Here is a 24,759-nt window from a genome sequence, read left to right on the forward strand (position 1 = left end):
ACCATCTTTGTCTCTTTTCACAGCCTTTGTTTTAAAGTCTATTTCATCTGATATGAGTATTGCTACTCCTGCTTTCTTTTGGTCCCTATTTGCATGGAAAATCTTTTTCCAGCCCTTCACTTTCAGTCTGTATGTGTCCCCTGTTTTGAGGTGGGTCTCCTGTAGACAACATATGTAGGGGTCTTGTTTTTGTATTCATTCAGCCAGTCTTTGTCTTTTGGTTGGGGCATTCAACCCATTTACATTTAAGGTAATTACTGATAAGTATGATCCCGTTGCCATTTACTTTATTGTTTTGGGTTTGAATTTATATACCGTTTTTGTGTTTCCTGTCTAGAGAATATCCTTTAGTATTTGTTGGAGAGCTGGTTTGGTGGTGCAGAATTCTCTCAGCTTTTGCTTGTCTGAAAAGCTTTTGATTTCTCCTTCATATTTGAATGAGATCCTTGCTGGGTACAATAATCTGGTCTGTAGGTTATTTTCTTTTACCATTTTAAGTATGTCTTGCCATTCCCTCCTGGCTTGAAGAGTTTCTATTGAAAGATCAGCTGTTATCCTTATGGGAATTCCCTTGTGTGTTATTTGTTGTTTTTCCCTTGCTGCTTTTAATATTTGTTCTTTGTGTTTGATACACTATGACCAAGTGGGCTTTATCCTAGGGATGCAAGGATTCTTCAATATCTGCAAATCAATCAATGTAATACACCACATTAACAAATTGAAAAATAAAAACCATATGATTATCTCAATAGATGCAGAGAAAGCCTTTGACAAAATTCAACATCCATTTATGATAAAAACTCTCCAGGAAGCAGGAAGAGAAGGAACATACCTCAACATAATAAAAGCTATATATGACAAACCCACAGCAAACATTATCCTCAATGGTGAAAAATTGAAAGCATTCCCTCTAAAGTCAGGAACAAGACAAGGGTGCCCACTTTCACCATTACTATTCAACATAGTTTTGGAAGTTTTGGCCACAGCAATCAGAGCAGAAAAAGAAATAAAAGGAATCCAAATTGGAAAAGAAGAAGTAAAACTCTCACTATTTGCAGATGACATGATCCTCTACATAGAAAACCCTAAAGACTCCACCAGAAAATTACTAGAACTAATCAATGATTATAGTAAAGTTGCAGGATATAAAATCAACACACAGAAATCCCTTGCATTCCTATACACTAATAATGAGAAAAAAGAAAGAGAAATTAAGGAAATAATTCCATTCACCATTGCAATGGAAAGAATAAAATACTTAGGAATATATCTACCTAAAGAAACTAAAGACCTATATATAGAAAACTATAAAACACTGGTGAAAGAAATCAAAGAGGACACTAATAGATGGAGAAATATACCATGTTCATGGATTGGAAGAATCAATATAGTGAAAATGAGTATACTACCCAAAGCAATTTATAGATTCAATGCAATCCCTATCAAGCTACCAACGGTATTCTTCACAGAGCTAGAACAAATAATTTCACAATTTGTATGGAAATACAAAAAACCTCAAATAGCCAAAGCTATCTTGAGAAAGAAGAATGGAACTGGAGGAATCAACCTACCTGACTTCAGGCTCTACTACAAAGCCACAGTTATCAAGACAGTATGGTACTGGCACAAAGACAGAAATATTGATCAATGGAACAAAATAGAAAGCCCAGAGATAAATCCACACACATATGGACACCTTATCTTTGACAAAGGAGGCAAGAATATACAATGGATTAAAGACAATCTCTTTAACAAGTGGTGCTGGGAAATCTGGTCAACCACTTGTAAAAGAATGAAACTGGAACACTTTCTAACACCATACACAAAAATAAACTCAAAATGGATTAAAGATCTAAATGTAAGACCAGAAACTATAAAACTCCTAGAGGAGAACATAGGCAAAACACTCTCTGACATACATCACAGCAGGATCCTCTATGACCCACCTCCCAGAATATTGGAAATAAAAGCAAAAATAAACAAATGGGACCTAATTAAACTTAAAAGCTTCTGCACATCAAAGGAAACTATTAGCAAGGTGAAAAGGCAGCCTTCAGAATGGGAGAAAATAATAGCAAATGAAGCAACAGACAAGCAACTAATCTCAAAAATATACAAGCAACTCCTACAGCTCAACTCCAGAAAAATAAATGACCCAATCAAAAAATGGGCCAAAGAACTAAACAGATATTTCTCCAAAGAAGACATACAGATGGCTAACAAACACATGAGAAGATGCTCAACACCACTCATTATCAAAGAAATGCAAATCAAAACCACTATGAGGTTCCATTTCACACCAGTCAGAATGGCTGCGATCCAAAAGTCTACAAGCAATAAATGCTGGAGAGGGTGTGGAGAAAAGGGAACCCTCTTACACTGTTGGTGGGAATGCAAACTAGTACAGCCACTATGGAGAACAGTGTGGAGATTCCTTAAAAAACTGGAAATAGAACTGCCTTATGATCCAGCAATCCCACTGCTGGGCATACACACTGAGGAAACCAGAATTGAAAGAGACACGTGTACCCCAATGTTCATCACAGCACTGTTTATAATAGCCAGGACACGGAAGCAACCTAGATGTCCATCAGCAGATGAATAGATAAGAAAGCTGGGGTACGTATACACAATGGAGTATTACTCAGCCATTAAAAAGAATACATTTGAATCAGTTCTAATGAGGTGGATGAAACTAGAGCCTATTATACAGAGTGAAGTAAGCCAGAAAGAAAAACACCAATACAGTATACTAATGCATATATATGGAATTTAGAAAGATGGTAACAATAACCCTGTGTACGAGACAGCAAAAGAGACACTGATGTATAGAACAGTCTTATGGACTCTGTTGGAGAGGGAGAGGGTGGGAAGATTTGGGAGAATGGCATTGAAACATGTATAATATCATGTATGAAACGAGTTGCCAGTCCAGGTTCGATGCACGATACTGGATGCTTGGGGCTGGTGCACTGGGATGACCCAGAGGGATGGTATGGGGAGGGAGGAGGGAGGAGGGTTCAGGATGGGGAACACATGTATACCTGTGGCGGATTCATTTTGATGTTTGGCAAAACTAATACAATATTGTAAAGTTTAAAAATAAAATAAAATTAAACTAAAAAAAAAATGGGGACACCCTTGAAGTCTGTTATTTAAAACCAGGCCATATATATTTTAAAACAACAAAAAATTTCTGTAATTCCTAAGAAAACTGTCCCACTGATATTATAGTGATGCCATAGAAGGAACATTTTAGGATGAACTGGCTGTAATGCATTATCATACTTCTGGAATGATTAAAAAAATCCTTTGAAAATGGGCAGAGTAATCTCCAGATGCAATTTTCAGTGGTTTGATTCATGGCATGAACACTTACTAATCGGCCTGGGCAGCTTTATGAGAAGACTTTATGAGTGGGTTATTAGCTCTTCTCTTAAGAAGTCTTAAAAGAGCAGCATACTAGATATTTAAAGAGCTGCAATATAATAAGATCAGCAGAAAGTATAAATCTGTATCAGTAAGTAATTCTGTTTTCAATTGAAAAAGATTATAAAAATGTTATTGTAGTGTATACAGTAATCACATTTTAAAAGTCTCTATTTGAGAAGACTCAAAAAGGAAACATTCTATCAGGATGTTAGGCTGTCAATAATCCTTCCTTCCTGTTGAATTTCTTACCAAGAGAAAATATGTAAGGATGAAAAGGAAAATGGGAAATTAGTGATCATTCTGTAAGTTGGGGCAGAAAGCTAAAAACCTCCAGTGTACTGTTTTAATAAAAGATGGATTTGGAAGGCCAATTTCAGGGCAGGAGACAGAAACGAGACATTCCTTTTCTCCCATTCATCTTACTACTCTAGGCTCCTAAAGTCTCTGCTCTTCCATCCTTAACTTGAGAGGGTATTGTCCCTTCTTAATCCAAGGAAAGGCTCATGCAAAGCACAACACTGGTATAAGACGACAAAACACTGAGACCAAAGCAAGAAGCTGTGTATGTGCACCCAATAACGCAGGAGAGGGTAGCTCACACACCATGCACGGCAGTGGCCTGTGTTAGGCAGCCCGAGGGAGAAGAGGAAGCTGAGCGGGTTAGAGAGGGAAACAGGTTCTCATCAGGCCAACAGCACTTGAGGAAACAGGAGGAGATGACAGTACACAAAAGCCATTACACAAAAGCCATGACATGAGCACAGTGATTCTATCCTGTAACAGACACAGTGCATGTTCTATGCACTTTCCCTTGTGGGGGAAGAGATGGAAAAGAAGTGAAGCGATAAGGACAAGCACTGACTTCTTGTGCTGGCTATAATATAGCCTTTATGAAAACTGCCTTTATGCAATACTTAATCAAATACAACAAAAATTATTTTAAATGCATAGCTAAGCTGACAACAAATGTGCCAGAAATGAAGAGGAAATTAAAAACAGAAAAGTCTGTGAATAAATGCTATGGTTGCCCTTGGGTTGGACAGGAAAGGGAAGTAAGGGCAGTAAATATAACCTTGGGGTTGAAGTAGAGAGTAATAGCTGAGTCTCTGGCATGATTCTATGTCCTGGAAGGACATTCAGTGAAAGGATATTCACTAGAAAATTTGCACCTTGAAGCCCAGTGATGTGACAAGTGAGATCCCTGCACTTGCTAGGAATCTGGTTAGAAAAACAAAGTTCCAGCTAAGGTAGCAGAACCCAGGGGTGCATCTCATGTGGATTTGAGGATAGGATTTATACCAATCGGGCTTCCCTGATAGTTCAGTTGGTAAAGAATGGGCCTGTAAAACAGGAGACCCCAGTTCGATTCCAGGGTCGGGAAAATCCGCTGGAGAAGGGTTAGGCTACCCACTCCAGTATTCTTGGGCTTCCCTTGTGGCTCAGCTGGTAAAGAATCTGCCTGCAATGCGGGAGACTTGGGTTTGATCCCCGGGTTGGGAAGATCCCCTGGAGAAGGGAAAGGCTACCACTCCAGCCTTCTGCCCTAGAGAATTCCATGGACTATATAGTTCCTGGGGTCACAAAGAGTCGGACATGACTGAGAGACTTTATACCAATCATTTTGTATGGAAGGCCTTCAAACTGATAAATAAACGTAAAATTGGGTTTTGGTTGGTGATATTCTTGGGGTATGTAGCAGAAAAAATAGTCCATATACTCAGATCACTAAAGAACTGTCATAGATAAAACAAGCCCCAATACTATAAGGATACAATATAAAATTATAAAACACATGCATATTTTTCATCATGAATGGGTCAGTAGACAAACAGCAAGATGAGGGCACCAATAAATTGAGATAATAGAAAAAGTGGTCTAGAATTTAAAAAATAATATGAAATAAATATGTTCAAATAATTAAAGACAAAAGCCTCAAAATTCTATTTAAAAAGAAAAGACTATGTAAAAAGACACTTGAAAAATAAAGAGTAAGTTTAAAAAGAAAAATATAGAAAAATATAGAAAATGGACACACTTCAAAAGCAGATTATAGACAGCAGAAAGAAAAACTAGTGAACTGCAAGATATAAATTAGGAAATTACCCAAATGCAACTCAAGTGTTTACAGATAAATGAACATGTAAAACAGAAATAAAAGCTCTAGTATATATCTAATAAAACTAATATATATCTAGAAATAGAGAAAAGTGAACGTGAAGAAGAGAGAATATCTGAAGTGAAAAAGAGTTTATTCTAAAACTGGTGAAAGATACAAATCCTCAGATGTAAGAAGTCCAGTGAGCCCTGAACAAGATGAACGACAATCAATGCAGCTTTAGTCACAACATGGAGAACCACCAAAACAAAAAGACAAAAAAAAAAAAAAAAAATCAAAGGGAAAACACACTGTGTGTAAAGGAACAACTCTACCATTTTCTCAACCTCAGCACTACCAACAGTTTGGACCAGACAAATCTTTCTTGTGGGGGTTTGTCTTATGCATTGTAGTATGTCTTAGCAGCATCCCCAGAGTATATCTGCTCACTGCTAATAGCATCTTTCTCTCAACTGGGACATCAAAAACATCTCCAGACCTTGTCTAATGCTCCTGAAGGGCAACACTGCCCCTGATTAAGGACCACCGATGGCACCCACTCCAGCACTCTTGCCTGGAAAATCCCACGGATGGAGGAGCCTGGTGGGCTGCAGTCCATGGGGTCGCTGAGTCGGACACGACTGAAGTGACTTAGCAGCAGCAGCAGCAAATTAGATTGATGGAATCTTCGACAGAAACGCTCAAAGTCACGGGACAATGGAATAACATCTTTAAAAAATGTTTATGGAAGAAAACTATTAATGTAGACTTGTATACACAGCTGGGGGCTTCCCAGGTGGCACGAGTGGTAAAGAACATGCCTGCTGATGCAGGAGATGTAAGAGATGCAGGTTCGATCCCTGGGTAGGGAAGATCCCCTGGAGGAGAAAATGGCCACCCATTCCAGCGTTCTTGCCTGGAGACTCCCAAGGACAGAGGAGTCTGGTGAGCTGCAGTCCGTAGGTCGCAAAGGGTTGGACATGATTGAAGCAATTTGGCGTGCACACATGCATACCCAGCTAAATTATAATTCAAGAGCAAGGGTAAAATACTATTATTTTCAGACAAAGATTGTCTGAAGTACATGCCAAAAGAAGAATATAAAGGACGTACTTCAGGAAGAAGCATTAAACCCAAAAGGAAGGAGGGGGGTGGAAAAAGCAATTTCCAGGACCCAGTAAGTCCAACTCTTAGTATGTAGGCCAGAGGTACACTTCCTTTTATGGACCAGGAAACCTGTACAAGGAAGTTTACATCAGCACCGTTGTGTCAGCAAATAAAGTGGAAATCAATTAACCCTCTACCAGTAGGGAAATGGGTAATTTAGAGATTGCTCATTCTTACAAGGAAATTAAAATGAATTCTGCAATTCAAATGAATTCTGTTGATTTACATGTATCAATAGTTATACATTAGGCTCAGCCTCTAAGTTGTGTCTCTTTTCAACCCCATGGACTATGGAGCATGCCAGGCTTGCCCATCCCTCACTATCTCCCAGAGGGTGCCCAAATTCATGCGTATTGAGTAGGTGATACTATCTAACCATCTCATTCTCTACCGCCCCCTTCTCTAATAGCTGTCAATCTTTCCCAGCATCAGGGATTTTTCCAATGTATCAATAGAGATAAATATAAAAAATATGATATTAAATGAAAATCAAGCCTCAAAGTGATACTCAGAATATGAAGCAACATACACAAAATTAAAATATTTATGAATATAAATGTTTTTGAGGACCTATATATATAGTACAGAAAAGATACACATTTACTTTGGAAAGAGTAGGTGGTGAGAATGGCTTCCAGTTATCTTTGTAATATTGTATGTCTTTTTATAAAAAGAAATCTGCAATAACTATGGCAAAAATTTAACTTGCTGTTTTATGTCAGCAGTGGATACACAGGTAATTTTAATATAGATTATTTAATTTGGCTCTGTGCTCTTTTATATATTTAAATGTTTCATTAGACATTTGCCCAGAAAAAAGGAATAAGACAGAAGCTCTCCAGTCTGGCCACCCTCGTGACACTCTAAAGATGAGTAAATGTATGTAAAGTGGGAAAACTGTTCTTCCTCGCATCAAGTTTTACTTTCAAAACCATGAAGCTATCTCATAATAGCTATTAATATTTTCTTTCTTTTAGGGAAAAAACAGGGGTGACAGTGATTTGTGACTGCGTGTACTTTCTACTAATTTGGTTAAGACAGTTTCCCTTATATTACTAAAATGTCATCTCTCTACATAATGATGATGATGATAGGTGCATGCGTGCTCAGCGTGCTCCTGACTCTTGCAACCCCATGGACTGTAATTCACCAGGCTCCTCTGGCCACGGGATTTCCCAGGCAAGAATACTGGAGTGGGTTGCTATTTCCTTCTCCAGGGGATCTTCCCGATTCAGGGTGTAAACCCGCATCTCCTGCACTGCAGGTAGATTCTTTACCACTGAGCCAGCAGGGATGCCCAACAACGATACAGAAAATACTGATAAAGCCATAGCACTTCTTGCATATATAAAGCGCTTTAATAAAAATGGCCTCATGTCCTTTAACAGCTATATCATTTAGGTGGACAGACTTGGTTTCCATCTTTCCAATGAGAAGAAAGCTCCCACAGAGTGTCTATTTGCTTAGAGCTGAAGGAGTCTGCATGACAATAGGGCCCCAACACCTTCTGTTTTAACTATAAAATGGGAATAATTATTTCTTCGGCCAAAACCCCCTCTTTGTGGAAGGGAACACCTGAGATAATTCACAGGAAAGTCCTCTGAAGAATGCAAAACCCTCTACGAAGGCTGGGATTTATCATCATTTTCAATGTTATCTTTAGTTCGTCTTTTAATAAATCTTTTTTTTTCATAATATATAGACCTAACATTAGGTGGATACAGAACTCTTATGATACAAATGAATGATTTATACAGAAAAAAAGAAAATATGGGAATTTTTATAAGAGATGAACTTTAAAACTATATGTGAAGACAAAGTTCTAGCAGGAGATATAGTAAAATATTACCAGCATTTATCTTTGGGCAATTTAAAAAATATATTTTTATTTTCTAGTTTTATATAGTGGTAATAGGTTACTTTTGTAATCAGAAAAGAACCCAGAAGTAGTCAATATCTAGTTATTATTTGAAACATTCATATTTGAAAAGATTTCACAAACATTTAAGTGACTAATCTTATATAGTACTATGCAGTTCATTAGGAAGCAGTTTTTACAGGAGTCAATCCACAGGGGAGAGATGAGGCCATCAAAAGTTAACTTCTACAAGTTAACAACATTGTAAATCAACTATATTTAATAAGTTTTGAAAAGCTAATTCCTACACTAACATTTTAATATTCAAGATTTATTTTTTCACTTGTTAAGTGTTAAGATCACTTAACAAGTGTTAAGTGATGTTAAAATGTTAAGATCTGGGATTTCTGTCAACTATTTGAGTATTTGACACTCAAGAGCTTTTTGCAAGAAAATGTTGTCGCCACCTTCTGGAGGCCTGTATTAGTGGGATGGTCTTTTTATCTAAGTGAAATGAACTTCAACATTCATGTTCTAGAAACTGTGTCCTCTCTTCTAACATCATAATAATGGCAGAGTTCGTTGAGAGATTGTCTTCTGGCTAGTCCATGTCTTCTATAATTTTATTCCTCACAATGGCCATAAGGAGTACGAACCTTTAATGAATTTGTAGAAGCAGCACAGAGAGGTTATACCATTTCCCCAAGGCTACACAGTAAGCAAATGTCAGAACGGAGACACACATCCAGGAAATGGCAAGCCCTCTGCTGCCACTCGTTACAACTGTATGAAAAGTAACTGTAAATCTGGAGTGTGAACGCTATCAACTATCACTGCTAAAACATTTATTGAGGAAGCACAGGAAAGAATGAGCAATTAAATGCCAGATGATCTGGGATTTAGTCACCCTTCAATTCTTTACTCCTTGCCTGAGACCTTAGGCCGATCACTGGCCCAGAGGGAACCTTTCCTTTCTCTGTGTCCTACATGGTTTTTGCGCGGATAAAATGAGACAAGGAGTAGGAAAGCACTTTGTAAACTGCTTCCTATTTGCTTACATCTCTAAATGAAATGAGAGCAGTAAAAATGTAAAAGTCTGAACTTTAATTCATGCAGACGTGGCATCTTTGTGCTGTGACCTAAGTCTTACCTTAGGTTTTGCAGGGAACAAGACACAAATGCTTATTTAAATGTGCTTTTTGCCTCTATAACTAAAGTATCAAGATATTTTCCACTGCACTGCCCAATGTCCATTCTTCAAGGTCCAATTTGATAAATTACTTTAATTCCGGGAAAACACTATTTTTACAGGAGAACATGCTCCCTTTCTTACAAGAAAAGAATATCAAGCTCTCTCTGGCTTTGGCTGCCAGGAAATTTAATTTAGTGTTCAATGGGGTCCATCTGCAGTTGGGACCACTCTCTCCCAATAATCCTTTCCTTCCTCGGGTTTACTCACCCTTCTCTGCAAGCGTAAGTGACAGTGTTCCCAAAGGTGAAGTTACTCCCGGTGGTGACAGCATCTTTGATGGCCGGCGGCTCTCCGCAGGAGACGAGATGGCAGGTAGGTGGCGCTCTATCCCAGCTGCCTGAGGCCGAGCATTCAATGACCGAAGGGCCCTGCAAACTACAGGAAAGAAAGGTGTCACTTCTTTCCCTGGCTATTGACTTACTGCTCTAGAAATGAACTAGGAAGGACTTAGGGGAGAACAGGGGCCACTTGGGAATTTTAACACATGAATTTTCTTTCTGTTTTATTGCTTTATATAAAAACAAAAATCTGAGTTTGGCTATAGATTGATTTAAAACTAGGAGTAGGCTAAAACAACATAGCAACAACTGGGGTATAAAATAAAATGGTTTAATGTGCTCACTGGTGATGTTGTCAAGTACTCCAAACCTTGGATTAGCAGATTACTTGGATGAGAAGCAGCATTAGGCTGGTTAGGGTCCAGTGATAAGGGAGACAGACACCCAGGAAGTCAGAGTAAGTCAAATCAAAGGGCACCGTCCTTGCCATGAGCCTGGGCATCTGAACAGTGTTCTTCATCACTCTGACCTCTGGTCTGCCTTTGAATTTAAAAACCCAGGAGCTCTTCGGCATGGTTTTCCCCACCCTCACTTGCCAACCAGATTTTGATGGTACAACTCACTCCATTTTCCGTTCACTTGATCTGTTAGCCAAGTTTTTGATCACAGCCTGACTCTTTCACTTCTTTTTGAACACACACACACATGCACACACACACATAACATTGATCAAATTAACCTCTTAACAGTATTAAAGACTCAGGCCCTTATCTTGACATGATTTTTTAACAATATTCTATGCAATGTTTTGTTTACCAAAAAAAAAATCATCATCAAAGCGTTTTATTAGGTGTTATGTTATGCTTCATAAACAATTTTTGCTTTCATGTTTAGTGTCTAAATGTTTATAGTATTGAACTGGAGCTCTCAAAGTTGGAATATTTCCCTGAGCATTTACTATAGGCTGAGCTTTAAGAAGCAAACATGTTTAAGAATATCTTTTACACTTAGAAACTTGTATTTAAAGCCAGCCAATCAATGGCACCCCACTCCAGTACTCTTGCCTGGAAAATCCCATGGATGGAGGAGCCTGGTGGGCTGCAGTCCATGGGGTCGCTGGGAGTCGGACACAACTAAGCGACTTCACTTTCAATTTTCACTTGCATGCATTGGAGAAGGCAATGGCAACCCACTCCAGTGTTCTTGCCTGGAGAATCCCAGGGACGGGGGAGCCTGGTGGGCTGCCATCTCTGGGGTCGCACGGAGTTGGACACGACTGAAGCGACTTAGCAGCAGCAGCAGCAATCACATGGAAGTGAAACCCATTGAGTAAATAATGAGTAACAGGGTACTATAGGAAGCTGGACTGCTGTCTAGGACTGTACCTGTATCCATTATCACATGAATACGATGCAGTAGAAAGATAGGTAAGCCCACTCAAAATATAGTTCCCGTGATTTACATCTTCGGGGCTAGAACACTTGACCAGTTCACACACAGGAGGAGACTGACTCCAAGAACCACTAGCAAGACACGATGATTCTTTCTCACCCTCCAGAGTATATCCTTTATTACATCTAAAGAAGATAAAAGAAAATGACAGAATAGAATTCACTTTGCATAATTTCATCTGTGCCAAAAACTCCAAAAAGACTAAGAATTTATACATATTGCTAGAATATTTTTTTCCTATTGAAATAATGTTTTGAAAAAATTTTTTCAATATTGAACACTATGCATTCTGCCCACAGGGACCCTGCTGGGTAAAAAATAGAAGGATAGATTTTAAGCATTTGACTTGCCTCCAGTTTGTGTCATGGGTTAGCATCTGCCAACAGAAAGTTCACTCTTTAAAATTTAATTGAAGTATAGTTGATTTACAATGTTGTGTCAATTTCTGCTGCACAGCACAGTAATTCAGTTTTATGTATGTACACATTCAGTTATACATATATATACATACATATATATTCATATATATGTGGCTCATATGGTAAAGAGTCTGCCTGCAGTGCAGGAGACCCGCGTTCAATCCCTGGGTCGGGAAGATCCCCTGGAGAAGGAATGGCAACCTACTCCAGTATCCTTGCCCGGAAAACCCCATGGACAGAGGAGCCTGGCAGGCTACTGTCTATGGGGTTGCAAAGAGTCAGACACAACTGAAGCGACTTCACTTTCACTTTTCACTTTCATATATTCTTTTCCATTATATTTATCATAGGATATTGAATACAGTTCCCTATGCTATATAGGAAGAACTTGTTTATCCATTCTGTATATAATAGTTTGCATCTGGCTAATCCCAAATTCTCAATCCTTCCCTCTTCTTCTCCCCTCCCCCTTGAAAAACCACACACCTGTTCTCCATGTCTGTGAGTTGTTCCTGGCAAACAGAAAATCCCTGGTTTGATAATGGTCCTATCTAAAATAAGTCCCTAAGATGCTATGAAAGAAGGCCCTACAAGCTAATGAATATTTTTGGTTATAAACTGGAGCTTTGGATCCAAGCCCAAATATAGAATTCAATTAATTCCATATTAATCTGAAAACATCCTCTGGGATTACTCTTTGTCTTTTTTTTTTTCAATCAGTATTCTTTCACTGCCAGCATGTTATCGACAACATCTACAGTGCAGTGTTCATCTTAGACACTCACCTATATATTACTTTATTGCCATAGGTAAATGCAGATCCATCAACACCACCATTTTCTGGGAGAGCTGGTGCACCACAGGAAACAGCTTAAAGGAGGAAAACCGACAGGCATTACTTTTCTTAGCCAGTATGTGTAAAAATCTCTTTAAGGGCAGCTCCAGGATTTTGGTCACGTTTAAATATGAGCCTAGGGGCTTCCCCGGTGGTCTGGTGGTTCAGATTCTGCCTTCCAATGCAGGGAGTGTGGGTTTGATCCCTGGTCAGGGAGCTAAGATGTACATACCTTGTGGCCAACCAGAACATGAACAATAGAAACAAAACTGGAACCAATTCAATAAAGACTTTAAAAATTGTCCACATCAAAAAAAATCTTTACAAAAATAAATATCAGTCCAATATTGGGCTTTAAATATAAAAAATATTGGGACCACACTTGGCATTTCTCCACCCTGACTTTCTAGCACTGCTGTACACCATAAACATGAGGAATTTACTCAACATACCTTCACAATATGGTATCAGATGACTCCATTCTCCAGACTCCAAACATGTGATCCTGGCCGCCCCCACCAGCTGGTATCCTTCTTCACATGAAAACGTGACCTCGGCACCCACGGTATAAGTCTCTCCAGAAGAGTGGCCGTTTTCTGGATTTCCTGGAGTCTTGCATTTTATGGGTTCTTGAAAGAGAGAAAACAGTTTTTGTGGGTCAACAGGGTCTTTCACATAACCACATGAGGTCTCATAGCAAAAGAATTCCACTGCAGTTAAGGTACCAATTAAATCTTGACGGGGGAAGAAAAAACTTCTGAAGGGAAAGGCATGAATTCCAAGGACACACCAGATGATTTAATAGGCATTTGAAAAACAGTATTTTGAAACAGCAATGAATAAGAAAAAGAAACATAATGCCTCTGTCCCCAAAGGAAACTGTTTAGGGAGGAATTAGTGGTGGTTCCAGGGCATAGCTCAGAAGGGCTTCAGCCCCTCCTCCCTCATTTGTTGTTGTTCAGCCGCTCAGTCGTGTCCAACTCTCTGCGATCCCATGGACTGCAGCGCTCCAGGCCTCCCTGCCCTTCACCATGTCCTGGAACTTGCTCAAACTCATGTCCATTGAGTCAGTGATGCCATCCAACCATCTCATCCTCTGCTGTCCCCTTCTCCTCCTGCCTTCAGTCTTTCCCAGCATCAGGGTCTTTTCCAATGAAAAGACCACTTTTTAAGTGCAACTGACTTTCTCTCAAGATGATATAAAGACAACCACAAAGCACACCGAGGGGAAGTTCCCTGCCTCCCCTTTCAAACAGCTCCCAGATCAAAGTCTGCTATGTGCAAATCCAGGGTCAGTCACCCCTTCTAGGAAGGGGAATTACAGAAAGGGAGATTTAGGGCTAGAGCTGAACAATGGGACCAAAGGAAAACTGAAATTCTCAAAAAAGGGAGATACACTGATTCAATCTTTCTAAAGATCTTTTGGACTTTACATGGAACCCTCGCAAAAAGTAAATGCAATTATAAGACTGATTTTGAGAATTCCTCATTAAGTTCTAATTTTTCTAGTAGCTGCTTTCTCACAATTAGTATAGAAAGATGTTGATGGGTTGAGTATTATCGACCTTATCACAAAATACAGGTAAAGCAAGTAGTAAGGCAGGATGTCTATTTTTTTTTCCCCAATGATATAATTCTGTGTGGCTGAGGCAGAGGAAAGATTCTGAAAGTGAAGAGGTGATGGAAGTAACCTCTTTGCTGTGACTGAAGGCAGTAGAGGCCACCGCTTATATTTCTAGATCCACTCTATTATTCTTCTATTATGGAGACATTTCTTCAACAGTCAGGTGACAAAGTTGGCTCTCAGTCTTGTTTTTCAGAAATTGGATCTATGGCCATACCACCCTGACTGTGCCCGATTTCGTCTGATCTCAGAAGCTAAGCAGGATCAGGTCTGGTTAGTACTTGGATGCGAGAATTTGTGAAGTTAGGAAAAGCACGGTGCTAGTTTAAAGCACCTCCAACTGTTGCTTGTGTATCTTCACACACTTTTTACTGAAGTATAAGTTGATTTACAATGTTGCATTAGCTTCAGATGTACAGCAAAATGATTCACTTATACATATATAAGTATATCTATTCTTTTTCAGATTCTTTTCCATTACACATGATTATAGGATATTGAATATAGCTCCCTGTGTTATACAGTAGGTCCTTTGATTATCTATTTTACATATAGCATTTATAGTATATATATGCCAATCCCAAATTCCTAATTTATCCCTCCCTCCACTTTCCCCTTTGATAACCATAAGTTTGTTTTCTATGCCTGTGAGTCTGCTTCTGTTTTGTAAAGAAGTTAAAGTGTATCATTTTTTTAGATTTCACACGTAAGCGATATCATGTATTTGTCTTTCTCTTTAAAGTATCTTTTCAAAGATGATTTTTCTTCTCGCTATCCCCTTTGAAGTTGAAAATACTGTCTTATTTTTATATGACATACATTTAAACTATATACTTGAATGAAACAATTGAAATAGGCTTCCCAACTACACATAGCCTAGTTACCTGCACAGTTTTTCCCATCTCCTGTGTAGGGCGGGATACATGAGCAGACGTAGGATCCATCTGTATTCAGGCAGGAGGCGTGCTCACTGCAGTCTGACCCAACCGCACATTCATCGACATCTAAAATAGAGATGGTTTACAGGCCATAAGGCTGATGGATTTGTCTCATGGAGCAAACATTTGTTTTCACTTTTAAATCATTCTGCATCACTTAATGCATCACACTATATATATTTTTCATGAAGTTTAGATGTAATAGTCATAATCACATTGCAGATCTACAATAAAAGCTATTTCCACAGTTTATAGGTGGATAAGTAGAAGAAAGAAAGAAAAAGATATTCTTATATTGGGCCTGGTAACAATTTAAAACATGTTTGGCATGTCCATGGACAGCTGCTTTGTCACTATGGCTTGCCCAGAGCTGACTAGGACGAGATGAAATTAACAAAGGCATGCCACAAGAGCCTCAGGAATTTGGGACAATTATCTCCCACAGAGTCAGAATAAAGGCACGCAGTAATTGCCAAGATTCATCTCACCAAGACACGATGGTGAAATGCCATTCCAGCTCCCATTATCCGTACAGAACATCCTTGAATCGCCCAACAAATAGTAGCCATTGTTGCATTGGTAGGTCACTGTGCTGCCAGCATGGAAGTCCTCGGCTGAATAGAAGCCATTCTCCAAAGGGGGTGGCACCCCACAGCTAATGCCTAGAATGTGACAACTACTTAAGGAGCAAAATACTCAATGAACATCTTATTTATATTAAACCTGTAGTTGAGTTAAGCATGAACTCTTCGATGCACACAAACATTACACTGAAAATACTATAGGGGTGGTGGCAGGCTGCAGCCACGCTTGAGCCCAGAGCATCAAGCACAGTGTCTGGCTCACAATGGGCATGCAATTCATTCATTAAAAAAAATATTTATGGAGGGACTTCCTTGGTCGTCCAGTAGCTAAGACTTTGCGGTCCCAAAGCAGGGGGCCTGGGTTCCATTCCTGGTCAGGGAACTAGATCCCACATGCCGCAAGTAAAGATCTAAAGTGTCACAACTAATACCCAACACAGCCAAATAAATAAATACTGAAAAGAAAATTATGGTGACTCCACTACCTGCTAGACATTGTCTGGGTGCTTAGGTTGAACCAAACAGACAAAATCCCTGCCTTACAAAGTGTAGTGTCTAGTCAGAGATGAGATACATGAAACAGATAAATATGCCCCAGGGGGAAAGAGATGTTATGGAGGAACTTCCCCAATCACCCTGTCTACAATAGCAGTCCTGCTTCCACCCAACCCTCTCACTTTATATCTTCCTATCCTGCCTTTCCCCTGGTGGCTCAGTCGCTAAAAAACCTGCCTCCAATGCAGAAGACACAGGTTTGATCCCTGGGTTGGGAAAATCCCCTGGAGAAGGAAATGGCAACCCACTCCCGTATTCTTGCCTGGGAAACCCCATGGACAGAGGAGCCTGGAGGGCTACAGTCCATGGGTCCCGAGAGTTAGACACAACTGAGCGGCCAAACCACCAAAGCACCACCCCACTTTAGTTTTCTTCAAAGCCTTTACTTCTGCATTTGCTGTTCTTACTTACTGTAAATAATAATGTTACTTGTTACTTCTTGCCTTTCCTACTACAATGTAAACTCCACAGAAAGAGAGACTTTCCCCAACTGCTGTATCTCCAGAACTTAGTTCAGTGTCTAGCACATACTAGGTACTTTCAAAATTGTTGAATAAATGAATGAATGGGTGCATCCAACTTAAAGAGATATAGCCCTGTTTTCCCACCCAGCAACGGCCCGTCTCCCTCTGGGCTCCAGGCTTCACACCTGTCTTTCCCTCCATTCATTTCCTTGGGCCACGTGGGTGCCTTCACGGGTGGTGTGCTCTCTGTACCCTCATTTCCCACCTCCCTCATGGTGCCCAGCACACTTCATTACACAAAGAAAGTAATGAGTATCTGCTATATTGGCTGTTAAGAAGTACTTCACTTTTATCTAGCATTCCTCAAAAAGTGTTCTTAGGGTTTCAGTAATTTTCAAGAGCTACTGAAATGCCTTCAACAAAGGCTGCTCACGTTCACAGCGAGGCAATGGTTGTGTCCACTGTCCTTGATTCAGGCAATACTGCACAGAGTTCCCGACCATCTGGAAGCCTGGATCACAGAACAGACTGATTTTGGAGCCTGGCTTTACGTCTCTTGATGCAGTTCGCAGATGAGGTACTGATCCTTCTAAAGACGGGCAATCTGAGGGCAAAGAACACTGGTTCAGAGCTTGTCAGAAACACACAAGCAACATCACCAGGTTAAGGGTTTCAAATCATATATTGTACCAGTATTTGAGAGCCACTCTATTGATACTAAAACAAGATAACGTGTAACCAGATCTCTGGCATGCAAAATTTCTAGAAAAAAACTATTGGAGTCAACAAACAATTTTTCTTCTTTCAGCAGAAGTCTGCTGAATATTTTTAAGGAAAATGGTATTTTTGAATTACAAATAGTATTTCAGAATTCATAAAATGTTCTTATGAGTTAACAAAAGCCATGAATTCTAGGATACCTTCAGAAACTTCTTTAAATATTATATATTGAATTTTAGGAGGCAGCTGGGACCATTCAGAGTTTGACCACTCGGTATGTATATTATTACATCTATTTCTTTCCCCTCTGTGCTACCTGCACATGGATGATGGCTAGTAATTACAGAGCCAAGAGAGTACCCCATCTCAAGCTGGAGGACAGGACTTTGATGGGCATTTAAAAAAAATTAACCATATCCCTCTGCTCATCCTATTTCCCTTATTTTACCTTTGTTCAAGTTTCCTGCACAATTATTTTGTAGTGTGTTATACAGAAGGTATTTAAGTATGTATATAAAAAATAACAGACCCTTTAGATAAGGTAGGCTAAACATGAATTATTAGGTAAACAGTAGACTGACAAGCACATGCTATTTGACCAGTAGAGAATCACATGTCTCCTTTTGCTAGAAAATCCTGGAGTAATCAAGAGACAGCAGAGTCTAAAGAAGAAGGAAGCTATAACCTGAACAGAATATGCTCTTCGGATTGATCTTCACTCTCCCCACAATTCCTGACAGGAAATCAGGCCAGGCTAGCACGTTTCCTTTACTGAGTTCCTCTGGGCATGAGGTGGCCAGCGATTTCACCTGAAAGTTTACAAATCCATCTTTTAGACAAACCTCACTTGTTTCTGGAAGACAGAGCTATTATATCTTAATCTGGTCCTGCTGAAAACATTCACAGGCTTGTGAGGGGTGGGGGTGGGAAGCAGAGTTTTGGATATAGGGAGTGATTTCAGGGGCAAAGGAAAGTTCTCTTCCTTTTCTCTCTCTCCCCTCCACCCCCACCATTCCTTTTACCAAATATTTCATAGTCGCTGGAAATTCTGAAATTCTACATATAGAATTTCTTGTCTAAAACTTTGCAGTTTGTTAAGGTGTTGAGGGGCACTTCCTCTCTGGCCTCCTATCTCTGATCTGGAGGTGAGAAAGCTGAGGTTCAGGCAAGTTCTGCCACAATAACAGTCAGAGTAAACATCTATCAAGCACTTTTGCTGCTGTTTAGTCACTAAGTCGTATCCAACTCTTTGCAACCCCATGAACTGCAGCCTGCCAGGCTCCTCTGTCCATGGGGTTTCCCAGCAAGAACACTGGAGTGGGTTGCCATTTCCTTCTCTTGGGGATCTTTCTGACTCAGGTATCGAACCCACGGCTCCTGCATTGGCAGGTGGGTTCTTTACCACTGAGCTACCAGGGAAGCCTGTCAAGCCCTTACTATATGTGCCAAACAATACCTCAATCTTATATGCAGGATTTTGTTCCATTCTGCCAAAGCTCCACTATGCAGTTCTATTTGTTTATCTTTAATAGATTTGAAAACTGAAGCACAGAGAGATGGGATAACATGTTCAAAATCATCAGAGTGAGTTCATGGTGAAACTGGAACTTGAACCCAGGCCATTGGACTGTAGGCTGGCTTTAACCACTAGCCCATCTGTTACTCTGTATGTGTGATCTTGTGCCAGCCCTAAATTTCTGCTTCTTGAGTCAGAGGGATTGGAAATATTCTTCTCTATGATTCTTTCTAGTTCTGAAATCACAAGATTTTATGAAACAGTCATGTCCAATAAAATTATAAAACATCACCAAGACACTATAAATAACGTCTGCCTAGCTTAGTCTACTATCATAGCATCAAATGATACTGCTGGTAAGTTCTGAAAACTCAGCGGTGGCATAGATGTGGTAGCAGTAGGCTGTGCACGTTCGTACTGGTTTGTACCTTTGCATGTCATTACTGTCATACACTGAAAATGGAATTGACCTGCTGTGGAGACAGGACATAGTCCCAGAGGTTGAGCTGGCTTATGGAGCCCACAAAAGACTCAGCCGGGTTGAATCCCTCTCCTTTTTTGTCTTGTTCTTGCCCAATAACCAATGCACCACCACCTAGAAAAGGAAAGAAAAAAAGGAAGAAGAGTGGCCTGGCTGTTCTTTCTAAAGCGCTAACTTAATGAAGGCACAGCCTATACAAACGGGAAATTATAGAGAAGCTAAATTATCTACATTCACTGCATGATTTAACAGTAAGATGAGTTCGACATTTTATATAGCACCTGAAAAATCAGTCAAAGAGGATTTGGAACACAAGATTAGATTTATACATATTTAACTATAAAACTACATATATACATATATATGTATATAATATTTTATGTCAACAAAGTAGTTAAGTCCTACTTTGCCTCTTTAGCTCTAGGAAATTACCCTCCGTGACAGATTACCAGTAGCTGCTCTTCATCGTATTATTCTTTAGCCTATAATGCTTGAAGTTCTATTACCAATTCCAAGGAACATTCATTCCAGTGGCTGCTTAACGACCCAATCCAATGGAAACTCTTCAATATTCACCTCTGGTGACTTCTCTGTATCACTTGTTTCTTGGAAGCATTTCATTCTATTAAACTGCCCTTCCTGGCACTCAAAAAGGTCTGTACCCCTCGAGAGCTACCCTTCCCCTTTCTCCACTCTGCTTTGTGGCCGCAAGGTTCATGCCCATGGACTACACCACCTGGTTTCTTCAGTCCTCTGGCCTCTGTTTGTCTGGCCAATGGAGACCAGCCCAAGATAAGAAAGTGGGATGAGAAACAAGTTTAACTTCCTGGATACCTTCTCCCAGGCAACAGATGGAAGGGGCTGGAAGGGGCCGCTTTCCTCTGCCTTGCATCATTGCTCCCACTGGGTGATTTCTCCCCATCACTACAGGTTCACCTACATTCTGGTGACAACTCCCACTCTCTGTCACTTCATGTACATCTCTTGTGCCTTTCCATCGCTACTAGGCATGGGTATTTTACTACCTCATTTTGGTTCTCTTAACCTTGCCCAGGACAGCATTCTAAGTCATTTCAATTGTGTTCTGACTCTTTGTCTCCCTATGGACCACAGCCTGCCAGGTTCCTCCGTCCATAGGATTTTCCAGGCAAGAATACTGGAGTGGGTTGCCGTTTCCTACTCCAAGGGATCTTCCCAACCTAGGGATCGAAACCGCACCTCTTGCGTCTACCTGCATCTGCAGGCGGGTTCTTTACCACTAGCTGGGAAGCCCACGTCTTTGAAAACAATCCTTTCATTAAATTCTTCAGTTATCCTTCTGGTGTGTGTCACTTGTTTCCTGCCAGGAGCCCTCCTGACTGCAGCTGGTTTCCATGACAGCATCCTCCCCTGGTTCTCCTTGATCCTTTCTACTCACCCTCAGTCTCCCTTCTCCACCTGCCTCTTAGATTCCGATGCACCCAGGATTCTACCCTGGCTTCATCTCTTCTTCCTTCACTTACTCTCCCATGTGATCTCCTGCAAATCCATGTCTGTAGAGCCCTCATTCATGATTTCCCAACCTATATTTTTCTCTTATAAAATTAATAATTAAAAATGAATATATACACGTGGAAGAACGTTTTTAAAAATTAAGTATAAGGAATTCTTCCTATTCAGGAAAAATCACTTAACAGTTCTGTGTATTTCTTTCTAGATTATATGTTTTTAAAATTATTTTTTTAGTATGTGTGTATGAGAGAGATTTTAAAACACACAGCATAGGATCCTATTACACATGATGTTGGAAGCTTGCTTTTCTTGAACATAATTTCATTTCATGAGTTTTCAGTTCCATTCAGTTCAGTTCAGTTGCTCAGTCAGGTCCGACTCTTTGCAACCCCATGAATTGCAGCGCGCCAGGCCTCCCTGTCCATCACCAACTCCTGGAGTTCACTCAAACTCACGTCCATCGAGTTGGTGATGCCATCCAGCCATCTCATCCTCTGTCGTCCCCTTCTCCTCTTGCCCCCAATCCCTCCCAGCATCAGAGTCTCTTCCAATGAGTCAACTCTTTGCGTGAGGTGGCCAAAGTACTGGAGTTTCAGCTGTAGCATCATTCCTTCCAAAGAAATCCCAGGGCTGATCTCCTTCAGAATGGACTGGTTGGATCTCCTTGCAGTCCAAGGGACTCCCAAGAGTCTTCTACTTCATCATGTGAATGTGCAACAATCCATAATTTTCTTAATTGACTAAGTTAACAACCATTTCTTACTGGGTACTGGAGGTGTTTCCAGGCTCGGTACCGAGGTAATGCTGAACTAATTCATAGATACACAGATATTTGTTCAGATCACCGATTCTTTCTTTTTGATTAATTCCTGGTAGAGAATTGTTGGTTCCATGCAAAGAGTTTCTCTAAGGCTGTTGATGAAATACTTCTAAATATCTTCCCAGAAAGTCTGGATCAATGTTCACACCCCCCAGGACTCTATAAGAGCATTTACCATGCTTACTTCTTGACAAACATAACCTATCACTAAAAGACAGTTCTGTCATTTTGATATAAAATGGTATCAAATTATGTTTTTAGCTGCATACATTTGTGGGATTAAAATTCATACTCAATATGTCTAAAACCAAATACAGAATCTTCCTCTACCCCTAATTCTTGCTCTAATAATGGTCCTTTCCCAAGAATTTCTATCTCACCTAACACAGTCTTCAATAAATCTGGTCACCCAAACCACAGTCAGTCATTCACTAGGGTCTGTCAAATGCAGTTCTGCAATAGTTATGGGCTATAATTCATTCTTATTGCTGTGGTCAGAGAACCATCCCTGTGGGTAGCTACTATTATAGTTTCAATTCTTTTAAAATAGAAACTTTTTTTTTTTACCATAAATGAAATAAATGCTCATTATAAAAATATCAGAAAAGGACCAAGAAGAAATATAAAAGCCACCTGCAATCTCACCACCCAGAGAAGGGAGAGTTAAAAACAACAACACTTTAAACACAAAAAGAAGCCAGCACTTCACTTCACAGGATAATACCACTTCCTGCAGAAACACTTTCAACGTTTCCTTATTTACTACAGGGAGCCTCCAGCTGTTCTTCCTCACATGACACACGTCACAGAAGTCACAGAAGAACCTAGATAGAGTAGGCTTACTGCCAGGCACAATGCCGAGAACCCTGGAACACTTAATACTTTTGCATTCCTTCAAAACTCAACTCTCTAAATATTTGTTTAAAAGTATTTTTAGAAGAGAGTTTGAGTTCTATGAGAAAAAGGGCATAAAAGATAGAGAACTATTAGCAGTGCTCCAGCTTGTATTCTGAACCTACTTGTTTAGTGTGTATACTGATCACAAACCAAACCTAAAAAAAAAAAAAAAGACAAAACCAACAAACAAAACACCAGCAGTTAATCTCCTTCTTGGAAGACAATTTAGTAATCACGCAGTCATTTCAGCATGCATCTTGGTAGTCTTATTTTAGATCCCAAAGGCATTTCTCATACAGTCACACAGCTTACCTAGGAAAAGCTTCTAATAATTCAGTCTGGATAATCAGGAGGTGGTAAATGGGAAAGAGAACTTAGCAAACTTGCTATTCATCAGAGCACCACCGCCTCTAGCATTGAATGGAAGTATATGCTGTTTGCTAAGACGTACCAGGGATGGGTGATCCAACAGAGAGGCCCATGCCACCGTCGGATAAGTTCCCATCGATGTAGACTTTCCAGGCTCCATCAGTACTCGTCCAAGTGATGGCAATGTGATGCCAATTACCGTCATTCACAGAGGGACAGTCTGTTATTTTTTCCTTGCCATTTACATAAAGAACCCAGCTGCACAAAGATTCAAGGGATACAATCATCAGTCATACGTTGTAATCCCTTACGTGGGGCATGTTACTTTCTTCCTTTTTTGTGGGTAAAGCACTTTGGGTACAACCATTACCTCTTTTTCTCCATCTGAGCCATGTTTCATAGAAGCAGAGTTGATTATTAATTACCTTTTATTGTCTTGTAGCTTACTGAAAACTGGTTTGTGTTTCTTGAACACTGAGGGGTAGGGAAAATGTCTTAGGACAAGCTGAAACAAACTGGCCCAATTTGAGATAATTCACCAACTGTCTATTCTAGAGAGAATGAGTCAAGAATGGAAGGAATGAGAGTTTCGCAAATGTCAGTCTGGTTTCTTTTCTCTAGGATGTATGTTCCTACAACTTGGAACAGACTTCAGAGATGTCCTAGGAAGTCAGTCCTATCTCTCTGTTGCCAGAACAGTCACTTGGCAGATGAAGTATGTTGATGCAAGGGAAAGAATAATTGGAACTAAACAGAGGTGACCAGCTACAAAAGGGTTCCAACAACCATGTCACTTAGAGAAATGTCCAAGTTAAGAAGCAGCGGAAAGTGGAGTATCTTCAAAAGCAAATGGAGAAAAAGAAAAGATTAGGGGAAACTGATAAAGAAGAAGTCATTGAGTAACTGTATCAGCATCTTCTAAACCTCTATTCAAAGATGTTTATGAAAAGATATTTCTAAAACACAAATTGTTTCCCCACTGTTCTTCCTCCCCAAACTTAAGCAGGCAACAGATTTTCTCTTTCTATACAATCTGTCTCGGGGGAGGATTTTGAAATTTCTTACATTTTGTTTCTGACTGTTCAAGTCCACTAAGAAGGACAGGGTTTGAGGATGGAAAGATTTTCACCAGAACAGTGAGAATCTCATGGACTGAGGCAAGGAAGGAGAGCTCAATGTGTTGTCCCTGAGGCCTGGAACCTGTTCAGAGCAAAAGGCCACACGTTTGGGTGGACCTGGGAGGAAAAGGCCATGTGGTGTGCCACAGAATCTTTCTTAATCAAAAGGCATAAACTCTCAGCCTTGCCAAGGACTCCACACGTGGCGAACAGCTGAGGTTCTTAAAGGATCGCAGAGGTAGCAGACAGCTCAGTGATCGGCAGGGTGGACAGACAACCAGTGGTCGAAGTCCTGCAGGTTGAGACAGGTTGAGCCTCTCTGTGGCTCTTTAGCAAAACTTTGTGGGTTTTAGATGATCCATGAGTATCTAAGACAGGATAAGCAGTTACTAGT

The 24,759-nt window shown here is 40.0% G+C and overlaps 1 protein-coding gene across 2 annotated transcripts in view; it reads right to left on the reverse strand.

Moving 5' to 3' along the window:
* Window positions 1–24,759, reverse strand: part of SVEP1 (sushi, von Willebrand factor type A, EGF and pentraxin domain containing 1) — a 207,086-nt gene that overhangs the window by 44,536 nt on the left and 137,791 nt on the right. For both annotated transcript variants that reach the window (XM_086315927.1, XM_086315928.1), the window contains 10 exons: window positions 23,330–23,505; window positions 19,660–19,784; window positions 18,359–18,482; window positions 17,387–17,557; window positions 15,839–16,012; window positions 15,297–15,416; window positions 13,241–13,417; window positions 12,739–12,823; window positions 11,468–11,659; window positions 10,012–10,179 (listed from right to left, as the gene is read on the reverse strand). In XM_086315927.1, the coding sequence (XP_086172053.1) occupies window positions 10,012–10,179; window positions 11,468–11,659; window positions 12,739–12,823; window positions 13,241–13,417; window positions 15,297–15,416; window positions 15,839–16,012; window positions 17,387–17,557; window positions 18,359–18,482; window positions 19,660–19,784; window positions 23,330–23,505 (1,512 nt within the window). The remainder of the gene's footprint in view (window positions 1–10,011; window positions 10,180–11,467; window positions 11,660–12,738; window positions 12,824–13,240; window positions 13,418–15,296; window positions 15,417–15,838; window positions 16,013–17,386; window positions 17,558–18,358; window positions 18,483–19,659; window positions 19,785–23,329; window positions 23,506–24,759) is intronic.

This window comes from Bos grunniens, chromosome 8, assembly GCF_055505025.1.
Source record: "Bos grunniens cultivar Pamir isolate PY7600 chromosome 8, Bosgru_T2T1.0, whole genome shotgun sequence".
In the NCBI taxonomy this organism is placed as follows: domain Eukaryota; kingdom Metazoa; phylum Chordata; class Mammalia; order Artiodactyla; family Bovidae; genus Bos; species Bos grunniens.